The sequence below is a fragment of the Podarcis raffonei genome, chromosome 4 (assembly GCF_027172205.1).
Source record: "Podarcis raffonei isolate rPodRaf1 chromosome 4, rPodRaf1.pri, whole genome shotgun sequence".
NCBI lineage: Eukaryota > Metazoa > Chordata > Lepidosauria > Squamata > Lacertidae > Podarcis > Podarcis raffonei.
The window spans coordinates 10432978-10455709 of record NC_070605.1 but is presented as its reverse complement, the minus strand read 5'-3'; the positions used below and the strand labels follow the sequence as shown (position 1 = coordinate 10455709).

At 49.2% G+C, this 22732-nt stretch overlaps 1 protein-coding gene across 10 annotated transcripts in view; it reads right to left on the bottom strand.

The window, feature by feature from the left end:
* The window catches only part of EMSY (EMSY transcriptional repressor, BRCA2 interacting), a 44046-nt gene that overhangs the window by 5717 nt on the left and 15597 nt on the right, over positions 1-22732 (bottom strand). For 6 of the 10 annotated variants that reach the window (XR_008330091.1, XM_053385432.1, XM_053385427.1 and 3 more), the window contains 15 exons: positions 22088-22347; positions 20523-20817; positions 17855-18157; positions 16803-16952; positions 15342-15515; positions 14148-14183; positions 13079-13215; positions 11585-11758; positions 10270-10468; positions 8264-8428; positions 6889-7044; positions 4840-4899; positions 3230-3380; positions 2390-2540; positions 1198-1782 (listed from right to left, as the gene is read on the bottom strand). Coding sequence is in view for 9 of the 10 variants with exons in the window: in XM_053385432.1 (XP_053241407.1) it covers positions 1198-1782; positions 2390-2540; positions 3230-3380; positions 4840-4899; positions 6889-7044; positions 8264-8428; positions 10270-10468; positions 11585-11758; positions 13079-13215; positions 14148-14183; positions 15342-15515; positions 16803-16952; positions 17855-18157; positions 20523-20817; positions 22088-22347 (2996 nt within the window). In the remaining variant the exon portion in view is untranslated. Of the gene's footprint in view, positions 1-1197; positions 1783-2389; positions 2545-3229; positions 3381-4839; positions 4900-6888; positions 7045-8263; positions 8429-10269; positions 10469-11584; positions 11759-13078; positions 13216-14147; positions 14184-15341; positions 15516-16802; positions 16953-17854; positions 18158-20522; positions 20818-22087; positions 22348-22732 lie in introns of all 10 variants that reach the window. The other 4 variants (XM_053385433.1, XM_053385434.1, XM_053385431.1 and 1 more) reach the window with 3 other exon arrangements.

Genomic DNA, 22732 nt, shown 5'->3' with positions numbered 1-22732 from the left:
ATTATTATTATTATTATTATTATTATTACTACTACTACTACTACCCTGGGTTTGCATGGAACGAAAAGAGCGTTTAGCCTCTCTGCTTTGCTTGGAGGGCAAAACCTGATTGAAAGGCGTGGGCTCTGGGAGTGCTGGGCACACTCTCTCTCTCCCACCCGCCCCAGCCTGCCAGACATGAGACGGCTCTAAGGCTCTGCGTTCAGGCGGTTTTCGGGTTTAATTGGAAGCCCTGGACCCAACCCCCTGCGAAAGATGCGACTGTATTGTAATAAAAATTGTAAGAGCAGAGGGAAGGGCGCTTGGGAACAGGAGCACAAGCACGGAAAGCCTCAAAGGCCCTATATATTTGCCACTGGTTCTCTGCCCCCTCAGCTCTGTCCTGGCCAAAGCCTCAACCTCCTCACAGGCAAATCATACGAGTGCTACCAAGTGGCGTCCATCGGCAGGAGGAGACGGTGGCTGCTCTGTTCAACATGGCATTACACAAAACAAAAGAAATTATCATGAAAATCCCTGAAACGCGAAGTAATCGACTATAGAATAACAAAAATCAAAAAAATAAACTAGAATTAAACAAAGACTTTATGAGATGCCGGCTACAAAACTCGTTTCAATGAACTAATCAGTTCCCTCAGAAGGAAATAAAGAAACAAACTCAATTTCTTATTACTACTGCTTGGTTCTCTTAATTAAGGTTCATGTTTAAAACTTTTTTGAGTTTCTCCCCTGTTTTTTGAATTTGTTTGAAACTTTAAAACCTCAATTTCTTATCACTACTGCTGGATTCTCTTAAGTAGGGCAATGTTTAAAACTTGTCACTGAGGTTTTCATACCTTTTTTGAAAACTCAAGGAAGCATTTTCAGCCCTGCTCTTGAGCTTGTTTGATCCCACTTAAAATCTTATAATTTCTTTATTTCCTTCTAAGGAAACGGATTAGTTCAGTGAAACGAGTTTTGTAGCCGGCATCTCGTAAAGCCTTTGTTTAATTCTAGTTTATTTTTTTATTTTTGTTATTGTATAGTCGATTACTTCTCGTTTCAGGGATTTTCGCGGTAATTTCTTTTGTTTTGTGTAATTTCTTGGTCTTTTTTTTCACTGTTCAACATGGCGGCTTCCATGGGGCCCTCAAGGCAAGTGGAATTCCCTCCCCCCCTCAACCCCTCGCAGCACCCCCAGCACCCCGAATCCTTTACCTGGCTCGCCGGCTGCTTCTCAGGAGGGGTTGAGAGCTGCATCTGTCCCTGGGGCGGCTGGGGCTGGACGTAGATCTTTTGGGCGGTGGGTGCCTGCTGAAGTTTAGGCAGCTGCTGGGTGGTCTTGACGGCCAGGACCTGGACCACCGTCTGCTGGGGCTGGGCCACCAAGGTGGGCAGCTGCCTCTCGCGGGCTATGGGGTGGTGGGGAGGAGGAGGAGGAGGCGCCGCCGCCGCCTGCGGGGCATCCAGCTTGGGCTGAGCCAGCTCCTGTGGCAGCGGGGCGAGCTTCTGGTGCCGGATGGAGAGCTGGGGCATCTGGGGCAGTTTGTGGGGCAGCTGTTCTGCCTGGAGGTGGATGGTCTGCTTCTGTTTGGCCTGGAAGCACTGGAGGGTCTTGACCTGAAGCTGCGCCTGCTCCAGCTGGGGCGGCTGGCTCAGCTTCTGCTGCTTCTGCGCCTGCACCAGCGCCGAGCGGTAGAAGAGGCCCGTCTGGGGGTCCAAGGTGTCCATCTCCTCTACCTCCCCTTCCTCTGTCCCCAGCTGCTCGCTGTGCTTGGTGAAGGCTGTGTGGCTGCTCAGGGCCTTGATGCACACAAAGGAGAGGGAGCAAAAAGACGTCAGCCTTCAATGCATTCATACGGGATACCACTCCCCTTATGAACCAGCCTGGACCCTGCAATCATAATCTGTGTGTTAGAATTCCTGCTCCATGATTGCAGTCATGGGATTGTTGTCTTTCACATGACGGTGGATGTAGAGTAGGAAGTGACGGAGACAGGATGTTTGTGTTACTGTGTTCCGTGAAGTGGGACTATTGTCCTTTGTCTCTTTGCTGCCTGATGCTAGAGAGAGAGGGAGCCATGCTACAGTGCGCTGTGTGTGTTTATGTGTAAATAAAGTAGATTAGCCAGTAGAGTTGCTGAGGTCTGTTATGCAAAGCAGTGAAGACTCTGCGGAACCCTAAGTGTGCCGGTGTCTGTTGGCATCGGTCGCTGTGATGTTTGGGCTGAAGAAAGCTTTTGAAGCTCCCAAACGATCGACCAGGAGGGAGGGAACATGCCAGTCGGGCATGTGTCTCTGCCAGGGTCCTACTCGAGTGTAGGCTGAACTCCTGACACTGAGGTCCTTCTTTTTTTTTTCACCTCCCTGGAGTGCAAAAAGGCTGTGCGTTGGAGAGACGGTTACCAACCTGTTGCATGATGTGTGTGATGGCGCCCGTGGAGGAAGCTGGGATGGATTTCACCACGACCGACGTTTGCGTTGCTGTCTGGGACTGGGCCACGTGCTGCAGCAGAGTCCGCTGGGGCTGGGAGGACTGCTGGTGAGGCTGGGACCGGTGACTAACTGGAAGTGAGAAAGGGAAGGAAAGACAGGAAGGAAGGAAGAAAAAGATCAACGGTAGCCTCTCAGGGTGCGTCACAAAGCTGCCTCCTCCACTGGAATTCTCATGAAGTCATGGAAAAATTGGTGAGATTTAAAGTAAGTGTGTTCAGCGGCAGTGCTAGTCTTACATGCTGGGGTCAAAGGGACGTGGATCAGCCTTTGCCTCTAAGTGCTTTGAGCTACAACTCCCCACAGCCCTAGGGCTGGTGAAGGCTGATGTACAGCTACAGGCAGGTGGGGAATGTCACCTAAAGTGACAGTGTAGATCTGGGAGGGGTGGGTGGGGCGGGAAGGAACAGAGAGCACTGCTTCTAAGCGGCCACCATGTTCCAAAACTTGCTCAAGAAGGCCAAAGGGTACAGCACGGAGTGGGGTTGTACACTGCAAGGATCCCAGCCTGCACCTTTCTCCTATGTGCATAGACACACGGGATCTCCATCAGCAAGTTTCCGGGGGAAAGAGCAGAGATTGTCCTTGATGCATTGTTGACCCCACATGCGGAGCTTTAACTTCACCCACTATAAATGGAAAAGAGGGTTGTCGACAGCTACTAGCCATGATGGTTATTGCTCTGCCTCCACGGCCGGGAGGCAGGGATGCTTCTGAATGCCAGTTGCTGGAAACCACAGAAGGGGAAAGGGGGCACTTGCGTTTGAATCCTGCTTGCGCGTTTCCCATAACGAGCATCTGGTTGGCCACTGTAAGAGCAGAGGGCGGCACTACTTGGGTCATTGGCCTGATCCAGCAGGCTCTTCTTATGTTCTTATGGCCAATTGTTCTTGGCCATTTGTTCATTCCTACGGAGAAAAGCAAAGGGTGGGTGGAATGGGGCCAAATCTGCTCCTGCCCTGGGATTCCAAGTCTCCTCCTGCTGAGACTTTTGAGTCACAGAAAGGTTGCAAGCTGGTTTGCCACAGCTACCCCCAAAATAGGTGGAGGTTTTTGAAGGCTCAGGAAAACCGAGTCCCCGTCAGAATGTCTTGTTTCCCCATCCTTTGTGGTTCAAGTGAACGTGCAAGGTGTCTTCCAAAAGCCTACGCACTAGTAAGGATTAGGAACAAAACCACATTCTTAACACCCTGTGCAAATTCACACAAGTGGATAACACAATGTTAAGAAAAGCCTGGCAGCTGGGTCAGGCCAAAGGTCCAACTAGCTGAGCATCCTGTTCTCACAGTGGCCAACCAGACTCCTACCAGGAACCCTGTGGACTCGTCCTGGTTAAAGGTGCCATGTTTTGGGTCTTTTCTATCATCTTCTGTATCACAGCAATGGCACAAGTGAAACTCCCTCTTGAGTAATTGCTTTAAATAACTCTGCCCTCGCAGAAAATTCTGTACACCGAGAAACTCACAAGGAATCCTGGTTAATCATTGTGAGTAGGCAAAGGCCCAGCAATGTTATGCTTTAAAAAAACACACACACACAAAAACCCAATGAGTAATTTGTTGGCACACTCCAGTGAGAGAGGGAAGTCCTAAATCTTCAAAGGAAGTGTGGGAAATCAAGAGGCTCATTAAAATCCAGGAACAGTTACCTAGGAATTTGCCCAGGCTAAGATCCAAACCATCTCCACGCCTCTTCCCCAGTTACATAGTTTACATAGATGCCTTGTGAACAAGCCTCTATGTGGTCAGAAGCCTCCAGATGACTATTGAAGCTGTCAATTCTGACAACTGCTACAGTCCCCCACAGAAAGCCTCCTTCCAGACCCTAGAGCAGCGGTTCTCAACCTGTGGGTCCCCAGATGTTGTTGGACTACAACTCCCATCATCCCTGAGCTGTGGCCTTGCTAGCTAGGGGTGATGGGAGTTGTAGTTCAACAACATCTGGGGACCCACAGGTTGAGAACCGCTGCCCTAGAGCCATCAGTCACATGCTTGCCCACTCCTTGCCAGGCCTTTCTTCGCTTTTTGCAATGGTGCAAAGGAACAAGTAGTCACGGCAACGTTCTAGTTCTCTCTGCTACCACAGAAAGGCTAAAATGAAGTGTCCATGGTTGACAGTAGCAGCTGTCATAACCAACAGCCAATACAATCAACTGGAGACTTCAAACTGCTAATCTATAAGCACTTGGGCAAAGCTTTCCAGTGTAAAAAATAAAATAAATTGGAAACGTAATGTACTGATCCAGATAAAATAACGGATCCCAATGCTGACGCACACCAGCACTTCCATGTTGTATAAGGTCACTCCAAGGGCCTCCAGAACAGTCTATAAATTTTTTTAATGTCTTTTAGAAATAAAACATCTAACCTATGTGGCTTTGGAGGTATTCTTCCGAATGTGAAGGAATACAGTGCTGTCTTCCTGAGTCTGCAGATAGACAAAGATGTTAGAGATACGAGAAGAGGCGATTTGCTCTGCTCATCTCCAGCCAGCGCTTGCTCTAAAGCAAAACCAACTATTTATTGTGATCTGTCCAGGACAGGAGTCTTCCCCAGCCCTACCTGTAGAATCTGGGACCTTCTGCATGCAGAACAAGTGCTCCAACCAGTGTGTTGCAAAATGTTCCTCAAATGCAACCAGAGCACCGGCTAGATCAGAACGAAGACTAACCTACATCTAATCTAACATCCAATGCCAGCTTCAGCGCACGTTCTGCAGGAGTCAAGCCATGAAGTGGAGAGGAAGGGGTAGGCTATACAGCCACCAAGGAAATTTTTGAGCGTTAAGGAGGCAGACATCAACTGCTCTGCACTGCAGGGGGTTGGGCTCAACAACGCTTTGGCTCCCACCCAACTCTACAATTCTATGGTTATGTTTGACAAGAATCTGTGGCAAGCTATTCCACAGGCTCCATTATTTGGGCAGGGGTGTGTGTGAGAGGGAGAGTGGGCGAGAGGGGAGACATACAGCAGCTGAGAAAAGCAGCCGCCTACAATCTTCCCAGATACACACCCTGGAGACTGCCTCCTTCCCAAATACAATCCATAAAGCCAGGCAAAAACAGGACCTGCTAGGCATGAAGAAGGGATGGGAAATGGAGAGGCCTTCACAGTACTTCCAAATCCTGGAGTTGGGAGTTTGTTGTCACCGTTTTTCTGAGAGGGGACCAAGTGTGGGTAGTGAGAGAGGCACTCGGCATTTATTCAGAAGCACCACTAATTCCTGAACATGGTTCAGCTGCAGGCTGCAAGATGGAGCCGTAGTACAAATTACGCCCCAACTATTCTCTCTAGCCACTCCCCAGAGTTGGCACTTTCTTCTTCCCAAGATCTGTCAAGCACTCAAAAGTAAGAATTTAACAGCAGCCCTGCTGCTCAGACCACAAGGGCTAGGAAGACCTTCATTCTCTGCCCCAGCCCACAAGCAGGGCATTAAAGCAACAGTCCTCTTTGCACTGTTTGTCCCCAGGTAAAAAGGTAAAGGTAAAGGGACCTCTGACCACTAGGTCCAGTCGTGACCAACTCTGGGGTTGGGGCGCTCCTCTCGCTTTATTGGCCGAGGGAGCCAGCATACAGCTTCCGGGTCATGTGGCCAGCAGGACTAAGCCGCTTCTGGCGAACCAGAGCAGCGCACGGAAACGCCGTTTACCTTCCCGCCGGAGCGGTACCTATTTATCTACTTGCACTTTGACGTGCTTTCGAACTGCTAGGTTGGCAGGAGCAGGGACCGAGCAACGGGAGCTCACCCTGTTGCGGGGATTCGAACCGCCGACCTTCTGATCGGCAAGTCCTAGGCTCTGTGGTTTAACCCCCAGCGCCACCCGCGTCCTCAGGCAGGTTGCCTCTAAACCTGGAAGTTCCATTTAACTATCATGGCTACTAGCAATTGATGCGACTTCTCTTCTGCCAAGGATTTCTTTAATCCCCCCTCCAAACCAAGCGCCACAACCACAACCTGTGGCAGCAAGTTCCATGCTAATCATGTACTCTTCAGTGACAATCTACTCCAAACACCCCCAAACTCGGCCCTCCTGATGTGTTAGGACTACAACTCCCATGATCCCTAGCTAACAGGACCAGTGGTCAGGGATGATGGGAATTGTGGTCCCAAAACATCTGGAGGGCTGAGTTTGGGGGTGCCAGATCTACTCTCTCTGCCCTGTTCATTCATTCAGAGCTCTACTGCATCAAACCCGCTTCCCCCAAGAGATTGGTTTTTTTCCGGTAAGGAAAGTGATGGGAATGCAAAGGAAAGCAAGGAATAGCACACCTTCTAAATCAGGATGGATGCTCAATAAACTGGTCGTTGGGAGGTCCCAAAAGTCTGTGAAGTTTTCCGCATCCTGCTTGCAATATATATATATTTTGAAGTCCCACCAGGTCCTTCTCCCCGTCGCATGTTTCCTACGTGACTCACCAGTGGTGATGTATTCTGCAACCAGTTCTGACTCCACCACGGCGATAGAGGGGCTTTCTGGAGAATGTCGCTTCTCTTGCGTCATCTGGATGGGGACTGCCATTTGGCTCAGATCAATCGTTGGCTGCCTTGGCTTGGATTCCAATTTCTCCTTCACTGCTCCGGCATAAAGGAAAGAAAAAAGAGAACAGAGAACACTGTTGTTGCTTTTTGTTTTGGACTCTTAAGCACATAAGCCCCCAATGACACATGCCAAAATTTTTATTCATTTATTTATTGCATCTTTTTGCCACTTTGTGATTCAAGGAGATGTACAGGCAACTCCCCATTTTCATGCGCAACTGCACACATGTGCATCGCTGCAAAGGGGCATGAAAGTGGCAAAGTGGGTCTAAAAGAGCGCAAAAAGGGCAAAAATTATGCAAAAATGGCATCTAGCAATCCAATAAGCCTTTGCAAAGGCAATCCCAGGAGCCTTTGCACTGACGCTTCAGGCCTGTGGAGAGTTGGAGCCTGAGCAAGGTTTGGAGGGAGCTAAACAAAGGTCTATATAGTAAAAGCTATGGTTTTCCTATATGGAAGTGAAAGCTGGATCATAAAGAAGGCTGATCGCCGAAGAATTGATGCTTTTGAATTATGGTGCTGGAGGAAACTCTTGAGTCCCATGGACTGCAAGAAGATCAAACCTCTCCATTCTGAAGGAAAGCAGCCCTGAGTGCTCACTGGAAGGACAGATCCTGAAGCTGAGGCTCCAAGACTTTGGCCACCTCATGAGAAAAGAAGACTCCCTGGAAAAGACCCTGATGCTGGGAAAGATGGAGGGCACAAGTGGACAACAGAGGACGAGATGGTTGGACAGTATTCTCGAAGCTACCAGCATGAGTTTGACCAAACTGCGGGAGGCAGTGGAAGACAGAAGTGCCTGGCATGCTCTGGTCCAGGGGGTCACAAAGAGTCGGACACGACTAAACGACTAAACAACAACAATGTGTTGCTTTCTGGCTTTTTCAACGGTGTTCCAAATATACGCAATTTCACTTAAACATGCGGTGCCTCAGAGCATAACCCCCGGATAAATGGGGAGTTGCCTTGTACATGGTTCTTGCTCTCCTCATTTAATCCCCACAACCCTGTGGGGTAGGTTAGGCTGAGAGGTAGCGACTGGACCAAGGTCACTCAGTGAGCTGCATGGCCGAGTGGGGATTTGAACCCTGGTCCCTCAGAATCTAGTCAGACAATCTAACCACCGGCTCTCTAGGGAAAGGGGGTGAGCAGCACACATAGACAGGACCAAGACCTTTTCTGCCACTGCAATAAAAACACAAGTTAGTTGACACAAGGGAGCCACAGACGCTCCGGGATCAAGAGCGCCCACCTGTTGTTTGCTGGAGCTCCAACAGCGCTTTAATTGTCGAAGTGGCCGACTGGGATTCGCTGGAGACATCCTGGTAGATTATGGTAGGGCTGGAGTCCACAGCAATCTCGTGTTCTGACCAATCCTGGCTGCGGGAGGCAATGACGTGAACCACAGGCTGGGAATCTGAGACACAAAGGAACACAAGATCATAAGGAGAGCCTGAGGGATCAGGCCAACGGTCCAGCATCCGGTTCTCACAACGGCCGAACAGATGCCTGTGGGAAACCTGCAAGCAGGATTCGAGCATAATTGCCACCTCCACTCCTGCAGTTTCCAGCAACTGGTATTCGGATGCACTGCTGGCTCCAGCAGTGGAGGCAGAGCATGCTCACTGCAGCTCATAGCCATCGACAGCCCTCTCCTCCATGAATATGTCTAATGCCATCCTAGGTGGTGGCCATCACTGTGTGTTCTATTGTTTTATCTGCCCTCAATCTTCCAACGTTCAGCTTCATTGGATAAAAAAATTATCTCTATCGATATGATACGATAATCTTTATTGTCATTGTCCCATACAGAACAACGAAATTGAAAAAATCTGCATTAGACATTCAAAAACCAACAAGCCTGCTATCCCAGCCTGGTTGACCCCCCCCCCTAAAAACTCTGATACCCCATTTTAAAATACAATATACTCCCATAGAGACTCCTTACTCTGCGTTTAAAACCAAAATCGCATTTGGGTAGGAACTGTTTCTCAGGCGGCTAGTCCTAGTCTTTATAACCCTGGACCTTCTTCCAGAAGGCAGAAGCTGAAAGAGATCATTTCCATGGTGTGCACTATCCTGCGCTATCTCTGCAGCTTTCTTATGGCACCTGGAAGCATAGATTTGATCCAAGGTGGGAAGAGTGCACCCAGTTATTTCCTCTGCAGTCTTTACAACACTGGACAGCACTTAGAGAAGGGGAGCATCTCTAATGAATTGCTTTTGATCTTTCTCCTAGCTAAGCCACAGGCCCATCACACAGCTTGGGAGCTTGATGGATGCCAACTCTTCAAAACGAATTTCATGTAACTTCAGAGATGTCAAAGCTGATGTTCTTCCAACCTCCTCCAATTTGCACTTTGCTGCTCCCTGTTGGCCATCAATCTAGGAGGCAGTGTTTTCTTACAAAAATGATCACAGACAAAGGCGGAAATAGGAGGAAACCAAGTAGTAGAAGAAGAAGAGTTTGGAATTGATATCCCACTTTATCACTACCCTAAGGAGTCTCAAAGCGGCTAACATTCTCCTTTCCCTTCCTCCCCCACAACAAACACTCTGTGAGGTGAGTGGGGCTGAGAGACTTCAGAGAAGTATGACTAGCCCAAGGTCACCCAGCAGCTGCATGTGGAGGAGTGGGGAATCAAACCTGGTTCACCAGATTACGAGTCTACCACTCTTAACCACTACACCACACTGGCTCTCTAAGTCCTATTGCATTAGCAGGTGCGCGGGCTCTGTTGTGGGTGTACATGGAGCTGCATGTCCTTTTAAGGCCACTGTACTTGCATGCTATGATTAAGGAAACGTGGTAACCGGGACTAAGGGGCTGGCCATCAACGGGAACTGTCCAAGCCGTAGAATTTTATGATTCTAACTCCATGGACAGATGCACACTAACAACCTGATCAAAGGCCATCTTATGAGCATGCAGAACAGTTGGGGATGCAGAGCTCAGAAGCCGAGCTCATGAGGCCAGCCAAGGCCATTCTGCTCCCAAAGTCCAAACCACAGAATCGTTGAGTTGCAAAGGAACCACTAGGATCATCTAGTCCAACCCCTCGACATGCAGGAATCTTTTGCCCAGCGTGGGGCTTGAACCCACGACCCTGAGATTAAGAGTCTCGTGCTCTGCCGACTGAGCTGTCTCCAGTTTCGTCTCAGCTCAGAAGTCCCCAAATCTATCATACAACCTCAGGGAAAATATAAAAACCAACCAACCGAAGCCGCATTAAACTAGGAGATCTATGCAGGTTTAACCTTGGGAACCCTGCGAGGATTCTGTTGAAGAGGAGCTGCTGTCTGTGTACGCCTGGGGCTCCTCTTTCACCTCTGGCAGCAAAGCGTTCCCCGCCTCCACCACCCGGGAAGCCTGCTGAAGTGTTTCGGTGACCAGTTGCCTTGTCTGCTCACTCACAACCGTTGCCTGGAAGGTCACTGGCTTTGGCTTGATAAGGACCTGAAAAGAAGGGGGGGACAGTTTACAGCAGGGGTGGACATTTGTTCACACCAAGGGCAACGTTATCCCCATGCAAAGGCTTTTAAAAAGGCTTTTTTTGTGCTCCCCATTACCCTTTATCTCTCCCGATTGTGCACTCAGCAATCAAAGTGGAAGAATATAAATACAGTCCATACACAGCAGCACCCTAGAGGTCCCTAAGGAAGTCAGATTAGCCTCAAACCAGAGCCAGGGCCTTTTCAACACTGGCTCCGGCCTGGTGGAACACTCTGTCTCATGAGACCAGGGTCCTGCAGGATCTGATTTCTTTCCGCAGGGCCTGTAAGACAGAGTTGTTCCGCCTGGCCTTTGGCTTGGAATCAACTTGATCCCCTTCTCCTCTTTCCTTTCTTCTTCTGTAATGGAACTCCTATTTGGGGACTTCCCTGGCTTTTTTCTGGCCCACGTACGACTAGTCTGGATAGTTGACCTTGGTGAAGATTTGACATTTTCATCCCCAAAAAGTTTTTGATTTGAGTTTCTACTGAAATGAAGCTGCATTTTAATGTTGTACTTTAATCTTGTTTTTAAGTTGTATTTTATTCAACTGTTTATATACCTGGTGTTAGCCGCGCTAAGCCCGGTCTTGGCTAGGGAGGGCAGAGTATAAATAAAAATTACTACTACTACTACTACTACACAGCTGAACTACACAGCTGAACTGGCCCCACAGCTAAGTCAAAGCCTCAAACTTCAAAATGCAATTGTGTCCTGGAAAACTGGAGGTTGCAAAATTTATGGACTACTTGTTGCACACAACAGGATTTCAAACATACGCAGTTGAAAGATGCTGGTTGATATCCTGCAAGCAAGGTAGAGCGCTTGAAAGTTCTTTTTGCAGCAGGAAAACTGGGCAAAAAAGAGCTGTTTAGCTCTCCATCTTACAAGGGAAGCAAGACTTTCTCCATACACTGGCTCCAGAAGCCCAGGGACGCTCTCATGAAATCTAGTGGCCACACTCCAGACCCAGTGTGCAGAGAAGGCCTTGCTCGCCAAAGCAAAGCAGAGTTTAAAAGCTATTTTTATGCTGGTGGTGAAACACGTTTGCCCCCCGTCCCCCAAAGTTCTTAAGCATACCTGCGTTTTACCCTGCTGCCCATAAACAATTTTGGTCGGGATGATTTTGGTAGCTGGCTGGACGGCAGACCCAATCCCTTTTGGCTGCGTGACGATCATTTTGGTAATGGGCCTGGTGGCAGTGATGATGGCTGGCTTCGCTCCAGCTGGCACCGCTTGGATCGTTTTCTCGCCCTGAGGACAAAACAGGTTTACCTTGGTGAGGCCAAGAAAATTAAAAAATCACATGCATCATGTGACTTAACTCACTTGCTCTCCTCTCATACTCCACCTGCATGGGACCAAGCAATTTCCCCCTATGCAATGCAAAGGGTTAAAAGCCCTGTAACTGCATGCTTAAATGTAAAGGGACCCCTGACCATTAGGTCCAGTCGTGGCCGACTCTGGGGTTGTGGCGCTCATTTCACTCTACTGGCCGAGGGAGCCAGCGTACAGCTTCCGGGTCATGTGGCCAGTATGACTAAGCCGCTTCTGGCAAACCACAGCAGCGCACGGAAACGCCGTTTACCTTCCCGCCAGAGCGGTACCTATTGATCTACTTGCACTTTGACGTGCTTTTGAACTGCTAGGTTGGCAGGAGCAGGGACCGAGCAACGGGAGCTCACCCCGTCACGGGGATTCAAACCGCCGACCTTCTGATCGGCATGTCCTAGGCTCTGTGGTTTAACTCACAGTGCCACCCGTGTCCCAACTGCATGCTTAGTGGAGAGCAAACTATACACAAAACGTAAGCTGGACCACCTGAGTAATGCATTTGGCACCAGCTTGGCTGCAGGAGTTGCCGGAAGGAGGGTCTACAGTGGTACCTCAGGTTAAGTATTTAATTCGTTCTGGAGGTCCGTTCTTAACCTGAAACTGTTCTTAACCTGAAGCACCACTTTAGCTAATGGGGCCTCCTGCTGCCGCCGCGCTGCCGGAGCATGGTTTCTGTTCTCATCCTGAAGCAAAGTTCTTAACCCGAGGTAATATTTCTGGGTTAGCGGAGTCTGTAACCTGAAGCGTATGTAACCTGAAGCGTATGTAACCTGAGGTACTGTGGAGAGAATCAGAACGTACAGGGTTAAGAAGTTCTGAGTGACGTCTCACATTCTGAGGCGTGGTTTAGTATACTGAGGGGAGTGTTTTCCTGTGTCTCTCAGTGTGTGTTGTTCCGTTACTGGAGGAGAGACGGGCAAGATGTGTGCTCTGTCACCAGGAGAGTTATGAGCTGTTTTTCTTACACGAATAAAGCTTTTGGAAGATAAGGAAGGCACCGTGCGTTAAGCCTGATTTATTACGCACACACACAGCAACTGTTTCTACGCTGCGTACACTCTGCTACGAGTAGCTGTGGAGCAGAGCGCTGAGCGGAAGCGTGTGGGCTCTGGAAAGAGAAGCTACAAATCAATCATTCCATAGGTACCACTGTACCCTTCTCCCCAAGCCGTCTCCCGCAAGGCAGTGGGTACTGATGACGATGATGAAATAGCGATAATCACACTTCCTCTCTCTTACCCCCGCATTTAGCAACGTCGTGACCACGTTTTTGCCCGGAAGGCCTTGAATGGTGGCTCCTTTTCCCGTCGTCTTCTGCACCACTATCACGTTGGGCTTGGACGTCACGGGGATGGTTGTGATTTTGGTCGTAGTTCCTTGGTTGCCCGAGTGGGAGGGGAAATAGAAAGGAGGTTCGGTTAGAAGCAGCAGTGCTTGCCCCGTTACTGCTGCGGTTCCCCCATGGCATTACAATTTAAAATGACCTCGTCCAAGCACCATTTAGGGGGCACCAAGTACAAGAAAGGGACGCGGGTGGCGCTGTGGGTAAAAGCCTCAGCGCCTAGGGCTTGCCGATCGAAAGGTCGGCGGTTCGAATCCCCGCGGCGGGGTGCGCTCCCGCTGCTCGGTCCCAGCGCCTGCCAACCTAGCAGTTCAAAAGCACGTCAAAGTGCAAGTAGATAAATAGGGACCGCTTACTGGCGGGAAGGTAAACAGCGTTTCCGTGTGCGGCTCTGGCTTGCCAGAGCAACGATGTCACGCTGGCCACGTGACCCGGAAGTGTGTGCGGACAGCGCTGGCCCCCGGCCTCTTAAGTGAGATGGGCGCACAACCTTAGAGTCTGTCAAGACTGGCCCGTACGGGCAGGGGTACCTTTACCTTTAAGTACAAGAAAACACTGATGATGCCCCCCCTCTCTATTCCAGGCACGGGGACCCATAACCACTTCCCCATTCAATGCAATGGAGGGAGCCAAGCTGGCCAGCAGTCACTGGGAAGCTGTAGCTACAGGGGGTTCCAGACCATGCACCAGAGGGTACAGGGACCCTGGGAACGGGACAGTTTGCTAGGCCAGGGGCACAACGTCATATCAGGTCAGGTCGAACTGGAAAAACTGACCGGCAAAGCAGTTTTTTACCTGCCAGAGCAGATCTCAGTTAAAAACAGGAGACTGTGTCGTCTCATGTGGCTTGGCAGCTTGTCATTGGGAAAACACCAGCAAGTCACAGGGTGAGGGGTGCTGTGACGCATCACGGAGGGGGCTGGGGAATCATGCAAAGGTTTCTAGAGCATTGCAAGTTTTGGGTACCTTTTTGTTGGAAATAGGTCTTCATCAAGGAGTTACCTTTCAAAAAAAAGTAAAAATACAACAGCTTGGTCTACACGCAGTGGTATTTGCTCGGAATATTGCCAGCTTACAGAGGGAGGGGGTGTTTGAATTAAAATACAAACAGACTAAAAATATGCCACTGTTACAGATCAGCATTCATTTGTCTTTTCGACTACGAAGAAAAACGGAGTTTCCATTAGTGCACCAGCGACTGCCGTTACTGCAAAGACTTATTGCTGCATTGCACGGGAAGCAGGGAAAGGCTTCCTTTATTTTTATTTTCAAAATTTTTTTTTCGTTTTGCGACAAAAACAAGACAGCGTATATCATCATAAATGTATGAGTAACATATAGTCAAGAGCATTAGTTAAGTCTCTGTCATACTGTGATACATTTGCTCTTCTCTACTTATGACCGGAATTCTCTTTCTTTTAAACAAAGATGACACTGTAAACTATCGTATTTCAGAGCAGGTCACTTGCTGGCAGCGGTCGGCAGTTACATTCCTTTTGTGCTATGTATTTAATAAACGTGGCTTGCAGCTTTTCTTTGTCATTCTTAAACTGTTCCTTGTACTTCACCTATTGCGTCAGGTTTTCCCTCAATGCAATTGCTGGTACTATTCAGACAGCAAGTTGTCTCCTAAATCTTCCCACCTTCTAGCTATTGTCAAGCATGCTGACGGTAAAAACTGAAAAAAGTCCTTATTTGTAACATTGTGACCTCCCTCATCAAATTTGAGTAATAATAACCCCATTCTAGGATTTAAGTCTAGTTTCTGACCAGTGACAAGTCCCATTTTTTAACAGATACTTTCCCTGGAATTCCTCTATCTTTCCACCCTGGGACTATCTATCTATATATATCTATATCTCTTTATCCACATTACGTGTTGCAGTGTGTGTGGTTTATTCAGCTGTTTCTGTTTCTATTTTGATTACGTAGTTTTTGTTTTTATATTGTAATTTTACCTTGTGAACTGCCCTGAGACATGCGGGCATAGGGCAGCATGTAAATATAATTCATCAATAATTATAATTCCTTCTTGCAGCCTACTGCTGGAGCCCACTGTTCAAACATAAAGCAGCAACACACAGACAACCCAGCCAAAGCTCCACTGATTCCAACTGACCCATCTGGTCCCTGCGTTTTTCGAGACACAGGCCTACCTACCGGAAACGATATTGCTGCTGATTATCTTGCCTCCCAGCGTAGCAAGCGATTTGGGGACGACCGTGATGATGCTGCCGCTGGTGGTTTTGACGTAAGTGGCAGCGCCCGGCGTGCCAGTCATGCGTGTCCCAATGGACGGGCTGACCGTCGGACGAGTGTAGGTCGCCTGAGTCCCTGGTTCAAAGGGGGGGAAGGGAAAGGAAGACAGCAGAGGCATCAGCGGGAGGAACCGACACTGCGAGCTGAGAGTCAGAGCTCAGCCATTGTATGAGCCACTGTTCAGAAAGTGGTGTCCGAGTTTCGATTCTTCTCCTCCCACCCTGTCCCTTTCCCCTTGTGTGTTGTGCTTTTTAGACTGCAAGCCTGTGGGGAGCGACGGCCTTGTTTTGATTGTATCCAAGCCCTCCGGGAGCCTTTTTGGTTGAAGAGCAAGGGTACAAATGTTCTAAATGAGTAGGCACCAATGGGAGGTGAACACTGCCAAAACTGTGCACATGCACATAAAAAGGTAAAGGTAAAGGTACCCCTGCCCGTTCGGGCCAGTCTTGCCAGACTCTAGGGTTGTGCGCTCATCTCACTCTATAGGCCGGGAGTCAGCGCTGTCCGCAGACACTTCCGGGTCACGTGGCCAGCGTGACAAGCTGCATCTGGCGAGCCAGCGCAGCACACGGAACGCTGTTTACCTTCCCGCTGGTAAGCGGTCCCTATTTATCTACTTGCACCCGGGGGTGCTTTCGAACTGCTAGGTTGGCAGGCGCTGGGACTGAACGACAGGAGCGCACCCCGCCGCGGGGATTCGAACCGCCGACCATGCGATCGGCAAGTCCTAGGAGCTGAGGTTTTACCCACAGCGCCACCCGCGTCCCTTGCGCATGCACATAAGCACACACAAACCCTGGACAGGTGGCAAGCCTAGTGTCTCGGCGAGGCAGACAGGGGATCGCAGCACTTCAATGTCCCTTTGTCAGGGAGAAGGCTAAAACTGTGCAAATTATATTCTCACATTTATTCTGTGAGCCACGCTGTGAGCTGCGGGTATAGGGTGGTATATAAATTCAATTAATCATCATCATCATCACCCCTTGCAAGTGGAGAGGTGTCTTGGCTGTTCCACTTTAACAGGACTGAATGCTCCTCAACACAAACACACAAGTCTTTGAAAATTGAAAATCAGCAGGTCAGGGAGAAGACTAGGTAGGAATCCTTGTCTCTGACATGTTAATTTGGCAAAGTGTGGACCCCACGTCATAACAAAGAGGAGAATGGAGGAATCGGGATTTTTTTAAGTACACAAACTTTCTTCTATTCTCATGTAAGTAGGCTAAAAATGATTCAAATATGTCAAACAATCTGTACTGTGTGATTGTCTTCACTGTGCCCTAGGTACATCACCATTTAAGCTTATTTCCCAAGTTTAAAATGCTTTCCACCCTCTACGGAGCATAGGAAAGAATTACTCACCAGCAGGGGCTGTGACCAGTTTGGTTGTCATGATGGTCCCATTACTGCTCACCACCATAATAGGGGAATTGCTACTGCTGGGCAAAGTTGCTGTGACTGGCTTTGGGAGGATTTTGCTGGGCTGCACTTGCTGGGTGATGATTTTGACCCCTAGGAAAGAAAAGAGTTACCACGAGTGGGAGGTGGACGTAAGAAGCAAACATTAAAAAGGAAGGCCAAATAGCTACAGAAAGACAGAACAAATCACTCCCTGCAACACAATGGAGCCGCATCACAAGAGCATTTAACTCATGAAAATTCAACGGTATATGCTTAGCTGAAGCTCCATTCCAGATTAATTCTAGTTGTTTTCTTCTGCCTGCACCTCTACCTGCCCCCTCTTTCTGTGTTCGTCTCTCCTCCTTTGTTTGATCAAATGAATAAAGAAAGAACTTAGCATACGAAGTTGAATGTATGTAAATACACCAAAATCTTGAGGGAGAATTTCCTGAAGAAATTAAATATTGTAGCTTAATCTAAGAAGAAATGTAACATATGGACTTGAATGTTTATAAATATATCAAAACCGTGAGAGAGAATTTACGGATGAAACCCCAGACTCTTCATGGGCGGAACAGGTGACAAACGCCGGCAATCTGTCTAACTCTTGTGTGCAACATCGCCAAAACTTTATTTGATCAAACTTATCCTCGCTGATATCTAACCCTCGAGCGCAACATCGCTGACACTTCATTTGATCAAACTTACCTTTGTTGATATGTACAGGAGCCTGGCTAAAGGAACTTTAAAGACTGAATCTTCCTTTTGGACACAATTTGAATGAGTTTTCTGCTTGTGGCTTCTGTAGTAGATTTTGTACATAGCTCTCTCAATTTCTGGATTATTAATATGAGATTTAGAACGTAGAATGGTTTGGTAGCGTTTTTGTGTGCCGCTTATGTGCTGCTTACTTTATACCGGTCTACTACAAGAATTGGCAGCATAGGTTTATTCCCTCAATCCCTGACATAGTGGCAGTGAGTTAACGCCCGGAGCAACCCATTGATCGGTACCTGATTCCTGCTTGATCTGGATGGTGGGCTTGATGCCTGGCGGAAGGGGAGACTGCTGGGGGTGCAGGCCTGGCTGCTGCTGCTGCTGGGAAGGCTGTTGCTGCTGTTGCGCAGCTACGGGGGAAGCTTGGGTTAGCTGCTGCTGCGGCTGGGCTTGCTGAAGCTGCTGCTTGGGAGACGGCTGTTGCTGCTGCTGCTGCTGCTGTTTAGGAAACGGTGTCAGGATCTGGGTCGGCGCCCCCACCAAGGTCTTGGGCGAAGGCAACCGGGCCGCTGCGACTTTAATGGCCGATGTGCAGACTCCTTGAAGAGAGGAGGAAGGCAGGCATTTGGTGCTTTGTCCTTTGTTTTGTACCATTACCAGCCTCTGAGTCACAGCCAAGGCCCACACTGAGTTCACGTGATCCGAGGAATAATAATACTACAGTCATACCTTGGGTTAGTAGCTTTGGGTTAAATCTTTTCAGGTTGTGTTCCGCGGCGACCCGGAAGTAATGGAACGGATTACTTCCGGGTTTCGCCACTCGCGCAGGCGCAGACGCTCAGAATGATGTCACGCGCATGCGCGGCAAATCGCGGGTTGCGTTCTGCTCATGCTGTGAACAGGGCTCCGGAACGGATCCCGTTCACATCCAGAGGTACCACTGTAGTAGTAGTAGTAATAATAATAATAATAATAATTTATTTATACCCCGCCCATCTGGCTGGGTTTCCCCAGCCACTCTGGGCAGCTCCCAACAGAATATCAAAAACACGATAAAATAGCAAACGTTAAAAGCGTCCCTAAACGGGGCTGCCTTCAGATGCCTTCTAAAAGTCAGACAGTTGTTTATTTCCTTGACATCTGAAGGGAGGGCGTTCCACAGGGCGGGCCCCACCACCGAGAAGGCCCTCTGCCTGGTTCCCTATAACCTCACTTCTCGCAATGAGGGAACCGCCAGAAGGCCCTCGGAGCTGGACCTCAGTGTCGGGGCAGAACGATGGGGGTGGAGACACTCCTTCAGGTCTACTGGACCAAGGCTTCCCAAACGGCAGCCATTGAGTTTCACTCACATGGCCCACGGCATGCCTGTGTGTTTGTGGCTGAAGACGTCCCATTCATTGCATCCAGCACCCATTTATACAGGCAACCTCCAATTTGCATGGGGATTGCATTCTAGGTGACAGCATGCAATGGTAGAGCATGCATAAGCCAATTTCCCCTCCATTCCCAGCCACTTCCAGGTTGTAGCGATGCACATGGAGGCGGTCGCATGTCGACTAGACATATGTAACTCTGTCTTCGCCTTCAGTTGTGTTTTCACCACTTCCTCTATTTCTTATGTTGTTGGTGTTTTTAACGTATTGCAGATTAGAATATGGAAGAGACAAAATAAGTAATAAAGACGCGACTGGAAAGAATACAGCACCTAGCATGGCACTTGACCGTTGCTGCAACAGCCAGAAGTTATGGGACATGCACAGAGTGGAAATGAAGGAGTGTGCTGCCCCAGGATTTTTGCAGCACTGAAAGTGGGGTTGCCTCTAACTGCCCCATTACCAACATTAGTAAGTACAGTGGTACCTTGGGTTGCATATGCTTCAGGTTACATACGCTTCAGGTTACAGACTCCGCTAACCCAGAAACAGTACCTCGGGTTAAGAACTTTGCTTCAGGATGAGAACTGAAATCATGCTCCGGCGGCACGGCGGCAGCAGGAGGCCCCTTTAGCTAAAGTGGTGCTTCAGATTAAGAACAGTTTCAGGTGAAGAACAGATCTCCGGAATGAATTAAGTACGTAACCAGGGGTACCACTGTACAACTCATCATACCCTGTTTCCCCGAAAATAAGACAGTGTCATATATTAATTTTTGCTCCCAAAGATGCGCTAGGTCTTATTTTCAGGGGATGTCTTATTTTTTCCATGAAGAATACGGTACACATTTATTGTCTAATTGTGAGTCAGCCAGACTCCGTCAGCGCAGAGCGAGCAGCAGGCGGCAGCTTGTCCTGGCGGCGGTGCGGGCTCTCTTATTTAAAGAGACCTCGCACTGCCTGAACAGCTCCGGCTGTGCTGTGGCCAATCAGTGAGCTGCGCGGCGCTGCCTGCCGCTACAGTCCAGAGGAATCAGACGCATTACGGTAGCTTCGGGGGCCTTATATTCTGGGGAGGCCTTATGTTGGGGGGGGCCTTATTATCGGGGAGGTCTTATTTTGGGGGGATGCCTTATATTACAGCGAGAGGCAAACCCGGAAGTACCGTATTTTTTGCTCTATAAGACTCACTTTTCCCCTCCAAAAAAAGTAGGGGGAAATGTGTGTGCGTCTTATGGAGCGAATGCAGGCTATGCGGCTATCCCAGAAGCCAGAACAGCAAGAGAGATTGCTGATTTCACTGCGCAGCGATCCCTCTTGCTGTTCTGGCTTCTGAGATTCAGAATATTTTTTCTCTTCTTTTCCTCCTCCAAAAACTAGGTGCGTCTTGTGGTCTGGTGCATCTTATAGAGCGAAAAATACGGTAGGTCTTATTTTTGGGGGATGTCTTACTTTCGGGGAAAGACAGTACATGCAGCACACAAAGGAAGCCCAGAAGACCCTAATGAGATGTAGCACGCAGTTTTCAGCTGCACCCGAGGCAGTGGGTGTCGCAATCTCAGAACCTTCCCCATGCAAAGCCAACGTCTCACCCTGTGCAACTGTGGACATAACCACGGAGGGCGTCGAGGAGACCACGGTGGTCACAGCGACCGTGCTGGGAGCGGAAGAAAGGGTGGAGCAGCCCCCGGTGGAGGCGCTGGTAGAGGTGCTGGTGGAGCTGCTAACCAAAGAGGACTGGGAAGCGGTAATGACCACCGGCTGCTTCTGGGTGGTCGAGGCAATGACCGACGTCGGGACGAGCTTGGTGACGGCCGCGTAGTTGTGAGACTTGGAGAGGATGTTGGGGACAAAGGTGGAGCTGGGAGACGTGGTGACGATGATCACCTGGAAAAGAGAGCACACAAAAAGGTTTCGATCATCGCCCCTTGTGCCGATAGCCCCTCGGTGCTGCCAAAAGGAGCATTTGTCCATTCAGAGTAAGGGTAACGCTGCCATCGCTCTCAACTGGCTTTGTGACAATAAATCGTGTTGCCCAAACTGACTGGTTATTATTGCATTCGCTATCAATATGCGATTGAATGACAACCTCCAAACTGATGCCACAGCAGCCAAACGTGGATGGGGCTTGAGGTTCACTAAAACTTATTTAAAGCCTGCCATTTTTCTTGGAAACAGCTCTTGAGGTTGCACCCGCAGACAAGGCTATCTCATTTCCCTACACAGCCACCCTATGAGACAGGCTGTTAGGGGAGCTGGCAGCCTGTGACTCTGCCCTATTTATGGAACCAAACGTGTGCTGGTCTACAGGCAGCACTATCTTTTGAAATGTGGTGGATGGGGTTTTACTGAAGGGAGAAGACATCAGCACATAACAGAGGAACTCAGGGAGAAAAAACGACAGACAATTAAACAGAACTGGTGTTGCGGGGTGGCGTCAATAGTGGTTTCCAGTCTGTAGACTGGGACTGGGCTGAGCCTCTACCCCGGTTTCTGGGTGAAACAGCCTCCCCACATTTGTGAGCGTACTGCAATGCGAGTGGCAAACTTACTGGAGCTCCTCACACTTCTGATTGGCTGGCCCCCGCTATTCTTTCCCAGACTGGGAAAGCCAAAATGGCGACAGCAGGTGGCTCTGAAGGGTCACCTGCCAGAAATATATGCTCCTCAATTTCACAGTGGCTGAGATTGCACAGGGACTGTAGACCAGGCATCCCCAAATTCAGCCCTCCAGATGTTTCGGGACTACAGTTCCCATCATCCCTGACCACTGGTCCTGTTAGCTAGGGATGATGGGAGTTGTAGACCCAAAACATCTGGAGGGCCGAGTTGTTGTTGTTGTTTTATTGGAAATTTCAACGCAATGGTTTTATCAAAAATACATCATCCACATTATTATTTTCCCCCTCCATTTCCCCCCTCCCCCCTCAACAAAAAAAACCAACCTCCCACCCCACCCCCGGACTTCCTTCAGCTCCTTTCTCAACACATATTCCTAGCTGCATGTTATAAAATTGTAAAGATCCTCAAGTTGTCTGTCTATGTATTACAATAAACAGTTTATGAATGCTTATTGGAGGGCCGGGTTTGGGGGTGCCTGCTGTAGACGAAGGAAACCTCTCGTTCTCAGCCGCACATACCGAACAGCCCTACCCACCTTCTGGGTTGTGGTGTTGGTCGTCTGTGTTGACGGCTTCGTGAAGGTGATCTTCACAGGGGACATGTGGGGCGGCAAGGAGTTGGCTATGCTTTGCATGATGCTGCTCATCTTGGGGCTGCCGCTGACAGGCACCGTGATGGTCTTGGTGACCGGCGTGGCGGCCTTGGGGACCTCCTTCAGGAGGACTGGGGAGGAGCTGGAGGAGTTGGTGCGGCGCCGTTTGCGGGGCTTCTCGTCGTCATCTGAGCAGCTCACGCCTGCCAACGAGAGAGACGCCTTAGTCCGGTAGCCTCCCCTGCTCTGATGCACCCAAAGCGCTGCTCAAACCTTCCCAGCCCAAGCTGGCCCACATGCCAAGACACAGCCTGTTGACCACTGACCTCATCAACTGCTACTCTGCAGGGGGGAGGTGAGCTCTTAATATGTCACTATATTTGTATTTCAAGTTCGATTTGCTAAATCTCCCCCGGAAAGGCCAATGTTTGGGGCAACCGGTCTGGGGAAATTAATGAGTAGGCGCCTAGAATTGTTCCATCGGAACTGAGAGAAAATGGCAGCTGCCATCAGTGAAAAGACTTTTGGATGGATTCGGCAGAAATACCAGCGTGTGAGGAGATGTTGCATGGACAAAGGGGTATCATA